General features: G+C 38.1%; 1 protein-coding gene across 2 annotated transcripts; it reads left to right on the top strand.

Moving 5' to 3' along the window:
- Positions 1-2,003: 2,003 nt before the first annotated feature.
- On the top strand, positions 2,004-4,685 carry LOC148028960 (uncharacterized). Of its 2 annotated transcripts, XM_087687733.1 has the most exons (4): positions 2,004-2,209; positions 2,383-2,577; positions 2,761-3,152; positions 3,727-4,685. In XM_087687733.1, exons 2-4 carry the CDS (start codon positions 2,385-2,387, stop codon positions 4,324-4,326), a joined length of 1,185 nt encoding a protein of 394 aa, XP_087543859.1. In that variant the 5' UTR covers positions 2,004-2,209; positions 2,383-2,384; the 3' UTR covers positions 4,327-4,685. The 2 variants fall into 2 exon arrangements, with proteins under 2 accessions (XP_087543859.1, XP_087543858.1); XM_087687732.1 differs by having other exon boundaries at positions 2,004-2,577; positions 3,727-4,684.
- Positions 4,686-10,446: the final 5,761 nt, after the last annotated feature.

Here is a 10,446-nt window from a genome sequence, read left to right as displayed (position 1 = left end):
AGGCTCCTTGAAGAATATGAAGGGTACCTAACTTGTAGTAGCTTTATCATTTTGTGAGTGGAATCATGGACTTGAAAAGAGTTGAAGTTGTTCAATGGGACATCATGTATGCTATGCAAAATCCATAACTATTAGGCAAGTAAATTCACAATACAAGTGTGCACAAGAAGGTTTTCTAACAATAGTGCTTTAGTGTTACCCTTTAGAATGTATTCAAAATCAAATGCAACAAGTTATAAGCAAGTCTAATATGTGCCAAAAATAGGGCAAAAATAGTTTCACAAGTCCCTTTAGATTATGTTGCCACATGTAACTACACATTGAAAAAAAACGTATGTATACCTAAATGATATGAGACATAGGACTACAATAGAGTTTACACTTTTAATAGTGGTTTCTATAAAATTTTATTTACTCTAATAAGGGCATGCTTTCACCTTTTGGACAACAATCTAATCTAAAATATAAAGAGTTATTTCATATATCTAAAATCAAAGACCTACTCACTAGAACGAGGATAAATTGAGCTCTTTCTATGAGAATCAAAGACCTATTCACTAGAACGATGATAAATTGAGCTCTCTTTATACTAGGATATACAAAATATGTGGGGGATGGTATTATCCTTGGTTGTAAATCTATATGCATAAGGTATTAGACTTTGAGGCCATTAACACCTTTATAAACTTGTCATTAATGAGTACAGATTAGAAAAGACAAGATTTTAAATGGGTAAGTTTTCCACTAAATATGGGATTTGAAGGTTTTTTTTTTTGTGTGGATGTCAAGCATTTGTTGTAACCACCATGTAAAAATTGTCTAGGGGCCATGGGAATTGTGGAAGAACCCTTAACTAGTTACTTTGAATTGAGGAAGCAAGAGACAATTTGAGAAAAATATTGAGATCTTATGTCAAGATCTGTAGTATAGACTCATTGGTTGTTTTTCCTTGGAATCACTTTTTTCTTCTCGTGAAGAACCTTCCTTACTCTAATTATCTTGTGTTTTTAGGTGTGGGTAGTAGATAAGCTTCAAAAGCTTGCTTATGTAACCTCTCTAGTTTGCTTTCTTTCTAAAAGTATCATATTATAGTTTTTTTCTCAAGTATCTTGTAATGGTAAGGGAGAATAAGTAGTGTTTCACTTATAGTCAAGGCAAGGCATGTATGATAGAGTGTTGTTCACCTTATACCCGTGTGTTATACTAGTGTCTCCTTAATTTGGTGCTTGCTCAAAGGGTGGCATGAGATCAAGGATGTGAACATATACTTCAATTAGGAAGACTGACATTTGTGGTTAGGGCAAGGCATATGTAGTTGTAATGTGCTGAAGAGTCGTGTTGCGATGATGAAAGAAGAGATGGGATTACTTCGTTAAGATTGCACCACAACTAGTAATAACCAACAAAACCAAGAAGCATAATCCTCTGATCTTGCTACAAAATAAATGCACATGGATCCTCATTCACTGATCGCATTTGGTTGCGTTTGATTTTTTAGCATTGCTATCACAATTCTAGCCATCCCCCTTTTAAAGGTCTAATGGGGTACCAATCTATTGGTATCCCACGCCCTTGCAAGTCCTAAGTGGGACATCGCTATAGTAGGTGTATGTTGCCGCCCCCCCCCCCCCCCCCCCCCCCATGTAGGTGTTGGGTGTGACCTGGCCTTAGTGGAGGTCAGGCAGGTGAAAGGGCCCTAAGGGTTTTGCAAGTGAAAGGACCCTAGAAAGATGGTTAAATTGGGCAGCCGCCAGAGCTCTCTCTTTCTCGGGGGAGCAAATGCGTATAGCGACACTCTTTTACACACGGTATGGGCCAAAAGAGAGAGAGAGAGAGAGAGAGAGAGAGAGAGAGAGAGAGACCCCTGAGAGAGAGAGAGAGAGAGAGAGAGAGAGACACCCCTCTTTTTCTACGGTGAATGCACAACTGTTCACACAGCTTGCGAAGGGTAGTAATCATATAATAGAGAGTAGCCCCCACACGTATGTGTGTATATATATCTCTATACATTGAAACCCATCTCATAAGTCACCATGAACGACTGTATTCCCACACTCAGCATGAAAAACCGTATCCCCACAGTTCTCAGATACATCAGAGCTATCGAGCTGCAGTCCTCTCCCCCATTCCTCTTCCGTGTAACCATGCAAATCATCCATATGATCGGCCGTTCAATATAGCTGTGTTTCTTCATCTTGCTTACTTGCTTGTACAGAGGCCTCTCTCTTTCTCTCTCTCCCTCATATGTGTTCTCATTGCATAATTTGTCTCTCACCATTAGTTGCTAATTATATGCATTAGCCATGTTCGGCCTGCAGCTAGTGCATTTAACCTAATTTATGTGCTAATTGTTAAGCTTATCCGTTATCATCTGCACTGTAGCCATGTCTAACTGGAGTACAGCTAGTGCCCCTGCCATGGCTACTGGAGCTGCTGTCAGTTATGACCAGAATTCAACTGCCAAGATGATGCTTAACCTGAGGCCTGACTTCAGCTCTAAAGACCACTCTCCTTTAGCTGCTCTGCTGGGGTCAAGTCAGCAACACCAGCTAATCACTCCCTTCTCAGTCATCAGAGGTGATTAATGATGTTCTTGATCTTTAATTCCTGCTTGACCCTCTTGTTGCTTAGCTCAGCAGCAGTCTAATCATGTTTTGATCAGGCTGAGTTACTGGCTAGAGTATTAGTTTTATGCGCATGAAGAATTATGGCCAATTACCGGTGTGAAGTATAATAACTAGTTGCTGATTATCCTTGCAGCTTTTGATCAGGATCCTAACAGCAACACATGCACCGGCAATGCTGCCCCTAAACGTCCCTTTTGGCCATTCTTGGATGATTCACAGGAGGAGACCAGTGCACATGAAGCTACTGAGATGCTTAACTCCACTAATCCGCACCAGCAGAAGAAGAAGAGACTGACAGTGGAGCAAGTGAAGTCCTTGGAAGTGAGCTTTGACATGGACAACAAACTCGAGCCAGAGAGGAAGCAAGAGCTCGCAGAAAAGCTCGGGCTGCAGCCTCGCCAAGTTGCAGTATGGTTCCAAAACAGGAGAGCAAGGTGGAAAACCAAGAACTTAGAGCAAGAGTACACTGAGCTTAAGGTTCAGTATGATTCCATGGTGGCTGAGACAAAGAGACTAAGATCTGAGGTAAGGACAGTTCTCAATTGTCTGTCATGCTATGTCTCCTCATTCATCACAATTCTCACATGAGCAGTTCATATTGATGAAACCTGACATGTGTTTTACATGATCCTAACTTCTGGGTGCATCTTCATCTTCAGTTAGATTATGATAATGCATGTGCATTGACCTGCCCTCTTCATGATCGCAACAATGTAGGAGGGCATACGTCGGCAAAAAACGTTGAATGAGTTAATCTGGAAAGCTTTTGCGTTCATCCTAGTTGACTCTTAAGGGTGGTGCATAATGTACAGAGTTTGGCATTAAATGCACATAACAGGATACTGTGCAAAATTAAATACAAAGCCATTAATCTAATATTTGAGCTCTATTCATGGATGATTTCAGCTGTATGTCTTTGCTGGATACATATATTGACTGTAGACCACAGTAGACCTCTGTCAAATGTAAACTCTGGGTGGCTGTACTACACAATTATATGATGACACTTGCACAAGGCAGATTTGGATTTGGGGTGGGTGTTTTTCCTGATAGTCTTCAATCACAGCTGAGAACTCACATCTGAAATGTTATTCATCAGGTAGCCAGGCTAACTGCAGAACTGGAAGCTCGAGAATGCAAGGAAGCTGCTGATGAGCCTAATTCTAACTCAGGCCAGAATAGTTCAAAGGCTTTAGATGGCAGTGGAGAAGCTGCTGCATCACCTGGTCATGCAAACTGTATTCAGCAGCAACCATTTAGTTCCCGAGGTGACCCATATGTGATCAGAGATCATGAGAAATCTCTCGAAGATGGGGATTTTCAGGAAAGAGCTGAGAGCATTTCCCCAGCATGCTCAGACTACAGTGACATCATTGATGCAGGAAGCCCGACTTCTCTGACTGTTGATGCTGGAAATCATGAAGCCAATGTGCATTACAATGTGCAAGGCAGCAAGCTGTATGAATTTGAAGACCATATGTGCTTTGAAGATCAAAGCAAGGAGGAGACAGTTGGCTTGACCCAGCAGTGCAGCGTGTTACCAACTCAGCGTTGTGTCAACTTAATGGATATGGCTAATGCTAACAACGTGTACCATCATCAGAACCTTCTGACAGACATCACAACCAGCTTATTTAATGAAGATCCAAATGGGAACCACATTTCTAGTATGGCTGACTGGCTGTGGGAGCTAACATAATACCATATTGATACTAGTAATTTAAAACGGCTTCAAGTCCCTCTTCATGTAAGCTTTGAGACTAGTAGGCAAGGTCTGTGATGTAGTGTGCAGGTGGGGGCATTTTGCAAGGAGAGGCAGCCTTATATCCAATGCAGCTAATATTGTACATAGCTAGGAAGCAACCAAATATTAATGCATGGTGGCATTATATTGGCAACATTTGTAAGCAGCCATGTGCAAGCTGATTGCTGCAAGTGAAATTGCCAATGTAATGGGTATGTAACCTACTGCAATTATAATTAGCGACATTTGTATATTGTGGTCACATCGCAAGTGAGACTGCCATTGAAATAGTATTGGGACTCTACATTGTCCATTGTGTTGTTGTTTTTTCTTGATATAAGCACTTTCCTGATGGCTAACGTGGCAGGAGACTAATTAATTTGCATGATCAGAAGGTGCTGATGAGTTAGTTGTTTTTGGTTCCAATTGAGAAGACTTCTTATACGAGAGCAACAAAAGCTTGCACATGAAACATGGTGGATAATCGAGCTCTGCTCACTTACTCACTGTACTCTCTCTCTCTCTCTCTCTCTCTCTCAGCTGTTAATTGCTTGCATTCACAGTCATTAGAGTGATCACTGACTCTACAGAAACAACGACTTATCGATCGATCGACTGAGATTAAAAACAAATTGCCATTAATCACTGGAATTAACCAATGTTGATCAGACGCCCAATTTCACTTGGGGTTTGATGAGATCAATACTGTGATCATCATGAGTGCAACAGACATGCGCCAGAATAATATATTCGTCCCACGGGCCACGACAGAGAGAAGGCTTGAAATGGCGCTTGCGTATCAATACGAAGCATACAAACAAAGAAAAGGCGCTGATAGGCCACAGAAACGTGGTGATGAAATCATAACGTATGGATTTCCGGGTTGCATAAGAAAGGGAATCGGTAAAACTTAAAAGACTGAAGAAGAAGAAGAAGAAGAAGAAGAAGAAGGAGGGCCCGAGGGGTGAAAGATGAAATCAAACAAATAAGAATAAGGACAACAATAATAGTGTGAGATAAAATGGCTTTTGATTATTGGGTTGAGGCGCATAATTGAGCAGGAAAGGAGCAGATACAGACAAGGAAGGGATGATGGAAGGCTGGCGTGCGAGGTAGCCGGTGATGAGGCCATGCTTACGGGACCCGATAACGCGCGACAGAGGCGCATTTGACGTCAACAAACATGCACAATGATGTCTTCCAAGATGGACCCCACTCCCCCTTCGACAAAATCGTTCATTCCCATCATTGCATCTTTTGTTTGAACCTTTGAAAAGGTCCTGGGCCTCCGCCATTCCTTATTTAAAATTATAAAAAAAGCCGTTTTCCTTATAGCTAGGCTCCTTCTTCACCAAAAAATTTGGCACCTGGGTGGTAGAGTACAGGGGCCATTTGTAGGACACTCAAGCTTTTCTTATGGTGGTTTCCTCCTTGGCAATATATACATTTGGCTTAAGCCTATACATGGGTTCACACACACAAGGGAAAACTTCAAAAAAAGGTTGTGCCACTCGCGATAGTCGATCAATCGAGACCGATGTCACAAATCAAAAGACAATGGAAAGTTTTAGAGGCCCAAAGGCTTAACATACTGGCATGGTGTCAAGTGTCGGCACCAATAATAGATCAACTGTGCAAGGAAAAATGAGAAACAACATGGTTACGATTTTTCAAACCATTGCAAGATGTAAGCTATTCAACAATTAGTTCATCGTTGTTCTTCATACGACCTTCCTAGAGTTCGTGATATGTTTCATGATTAGAGGTTATTCTAGAATTGGCCCTTCCACCCTAGCAAATACAAAACCCTCTAACTCAAAATTTTCGAGGGATTTTTAAGTTAAATTGCATAGATTTGTCATTTTTCTAATTAAGTTTTCATGACTTTCAAGTTTTAAATCTTCTTCTATAAATTTTGAAGGTTCTTAATTGAAATTTTACAATTGAGCTTACATTAAGCCTTGATTTTTGGTGAACATTTTCCACTCGAAATTCCAATGGCCATTTCACTAGCTCTATTTTTGTTTCGTTTCTAGCCTGCCCAATGCCCCAATGATTAGTTTAATCGACAATTTTCCTTAGCACTTCAAATCATAGTGGATTTTCGAAAATATTTTTCTATATGAATGTGTCATTTAAAATATTGGGGGTAGTTTCAAATTATCATGATAATTGATTTCTTTATTTACTATGTCTCTTTATTTCTTACACACTCGTATTTTTTGGCTCTCTCTCTCTCTCTCTCTCTCTCTCTCTCTCATTGTAGCAATCACAGTCCTCACTCTCAAGACTTGAAATTGACCTCATACTTCTTGCTTCATCTATCAATCCTAATTAATCCTTGCATACCAAAGCTCAATATGTGCAGACAATGATGATGGACTGCTTAGTTAGATGGGCCTGCACATCTATATTTGGCACATTGGTGGTCATTGTAATCCTCATATGGCCAATGACTTATCACTCATTATATTTGGTTAGTTATACCCACCTATAGTTAGCATAGTTATGGTGCTAGTCGAGTAGGATAGTCAATTATGCATTGTTTGATGTAGTCGGTTACTTTCCCTTATGTTGTGTCTTATCTATAATTTGTGTACATTACATTGTGTGTAGAAGAGGGAAGAAAAACCAACAAAAAGATGTTTTGGCCTTCATTTGTCTTCTTATGTTCTCAAATAAGCTTCCTCTTATGTGTATTGTGTATGTTTGGTATAGTAGCTTAAGCAAGTCCCTCCACCACGCGATTCATGACATGAAATCAGAGTAACACCATTGAGAGAGGCTAGCTCTGAAGGTTGAAGTGAAGGAAAAGAAAAAAGGATTCAAGGAATTGATAAGAAACTTTTCCACTCTCATTCTCTTTCCCTTGGATAATGCTTGTGGAGACATTGGAAGCAAGGTGAAGCAAAAAATCTCAAATTGCTTAGAGTTTAGTGTGCAATCAAAACAATGTATATTCTACAATAAAGCCCTTTATGACTAAGGTGTTGTGTTCTTGGCCATCTTAGGTCATTTCAAACCCTATTTTAGCTCCACATGGTGGTTGTGGATAGAAGTTTTAGGGCGTACTATACTTTTGACCGCGTCGGTTGTTCTTTAGTTCGCACAAGTTATAGATTTCAAAGCTATAAGTTCTAAGGTGTTTGTCAAAAAGCATAACACAAGTGTTATGTACAAATATGTTATAGATTGTATTATTGAGTAGGCATAAAAAAAGGCTGCGTGGTTTATTGTTGTGCACATCTTGTGAAGGGTTGCAGAAGTTTTGTTGGCTATTTAATACTCAATATTGTCATAATGGCTAAGAATAGTCAAAATCCTATCATTGAGAAGCTAGACAATAACAATTACCCATCCCATGGAAGTTCCATGTAATGAATTAATTCCTAATTGGAAAAGGCCTCTATGAGTTTATTTCAAGCAAAGAAAAGAAACTAGAGCTAAGTAATCCTACAATGATTGTACACGAATCAAAGGTATAGAATGAAGGGAATACAAAAGATAGGTAATATATAATTGGTTGTCTACAATCATTTTGATAACACTATGTTGAGGCATATAAAAAATGTAGAAACTTGACATGCAACTTGGATAACCTTTGAGATTATGTTTTTAATAAACATAAATGCATGAAATATTTAGCTCAAGCAAGAGTTGAATACCTTGAAGAAAGGAAAGATGCCTGCAAATGAGTAATTTTTGAACATGATAAGCATTACAGATGCCTTAGGAGCTATTGATGTAATGCATGATGATGATGATTTGGTTTTATCTACTTTTGGTGGCCTTAATAGTGAGAAGGTATTGAAATATTATATTACTTTTGTATATGTACAGAAGCCATTTTCAAATTTTGACAAGTTGGTCCCTCTCATGATTACTGAAGAGATCAACATGAAGGGTGAATCGTTTGCAAAAAGATGAATAAGTCTAAGAATTTTACTCAAGTTTAGGAAGGGAACGTGGGATAAATCCTCTTCAAGAGGTGGTGGTATGGGTCATGCTGGTGGTATTTGGTGACATGTATATTTCAAGAGGCTGTGGTAATTCTAGAGGTATTATTGTTTGCCACCATCATGGTGGAAGAACATGTCATATTTTAGCCCATTATTGGAGGCTTTTTCTCTAGCATTTCAATCAATATTTTTATAGCTCTATACCAAAAAGATAATAAAATTTAGAGTACTTGCAAAAATAAAATAAAAATATTTAAAATACATGCAAAAATAATAATAATCAAAATATCAAGGAGACACTAGATTATATAACTTACAACTTAACATTTCCATAGCTTCCTTTCAAAGAATTGATAAGGAAACATTGCCTCTCCACATAGTCTATTTCAATTAGGCTTCAATGAAAACTAAAAAAAATCATACTTCAATAATGTAGCAAAACAAAAACTCATAAAATCTAACAGAATATCAAATTACTTACTTTTCATTGCATGGAATTAGAATGACCTCCAAAGTTTTAAAGTCACTTGGATTGGACCAATGATCAAATGCACTTACATCAAGCTCACTCCTCATACATTATGAGATATATGGATCAAAAATCTCAAAATGTTATTATACATCAAAGGGGAGCTCATGTATTATACACCTAGCAAAGGAATGGAGATAGTGAGCATAAATATAAAAGCCTATTACTAGAAAAATATAGTGAGTAAAAATAAATTTGAGTATATTATACATAATCACAACAAGAAGAATAGAGTCATTTACTTATCTCATTTTATTCTTGAGGATTTAAAAACAATTAGAGTAAAAAAATATTAAATATTCTACCAATATCACTAACATAGGTAAAAAGTAACAATAGACATTGAAGCCCTCAGGATCAACCCTTTCAAGAAGGATAGATAGCTCTTTTCAAAATATGGTAACTGCTTTGCTTCCTTTTCTTCTGCCTTCTTCCTTCTATACTCCCTCCGTTTATCTGCGTGCTCTTCTATGGCCTTTTCATCTTTCATATGTAGCCTTGTGTCCTTTTCGTGGGTGACATCTTCAACCGTAGAACCTAGATCACCTTCTCTTTTTCTATATGGAGGAACATTTAAAATATTGAAAGTCTTCACATCAATAATAGGGATTGGCTCAAGGACCTTTGAAAATCTATATCTCAACCTCTTAAGGATTATCATGTCTTTGTCCATAAGTGTAACTCTATGTGCATGAGCAACATAGATATAGGAATCTTGAAAAAACTCAATTAAAAAATCTTCTACATCCTCTTGGATGCAAGTGAGAGCTGTCCTTGTCCATCTAAAACTATCAACTCTATGTTTGTCACAAATTTCTTTGACAAGCCTTTGAAAGGGAAGTTTTGGAATTGCATTATCTAGAGCATTCATTGCACTTCTAATCTCCGTTAGGCATCTAACATGCTATGAAAACTTGCTCCTTGGCTTTGATTTCCTTGCCAATTTAGAAGGCTTGGAGGACTGATGTATCTTTGAAGTAAGGCATCTAGGATCAACTTTCTACTTTCTTGCAGTAGCCTTAGTTCTAGCCATCTGAAATCTCCAGAATAAACAAAAAAAACTCAAAATTGGGACAGCCCCAAGTCAAACAAGCAAAACATTCACATAGCCAAGGATCTTATTCATCCACAATTGTTTGCTTGATGTATACCATAGTTACTTACATATCATGAGGTACTTGAATGATACTAGTGTTTGCTTCAAAGGGCATAAAAGATTACTTGCACATTTGTCACACTATGTTCTACTAGTGTAGGCCTCTCATGGCAAAAAATATAGTCAAGAGAAAGTCCCTTACCCCCCAAAATAGCCCAGTGATAGCCCAATTTTTTTGTCTCGATAAGCTTTTACCTGACATATGGAACACAAACTAAACATTATGCATGAGAGAGAGAGAGAGAGAGAGAGTTATGCCATTTTTACATTTCATATGTCAAAATTTTTTTGGAGAAAATTTGGGTAGATTCAAAGAAACTTTATAAACGAAATCTCGGACAAATCCACATAAAATTTCGGAGAAAAATTGTTAATAATTTCAAAAATTACATCACTATTAAGCTAGTTAAGATCTATCCAAGGAAATTACA

Source organism: Lygodium microphyllum, chromosome 11 (genome assembly GCF_053477565.2).
Source record: "Lygodium microphyllum isolate KBCC chromosome 11, Lygodium_microphyllum_v1.1.10, whole genome shotgun sequence".
In the NCBI taxonomy this organism is placed as follows: Eukaryota; Viridiplantae; Streptophyta; class Polypodiopsida; order Schizaeales; family Lygodiaceae; genus Lygodium; species Lygodium microphyllum.
This window is presented reverse-complemented; position numbering and strand designations above follow the sequence as displayed.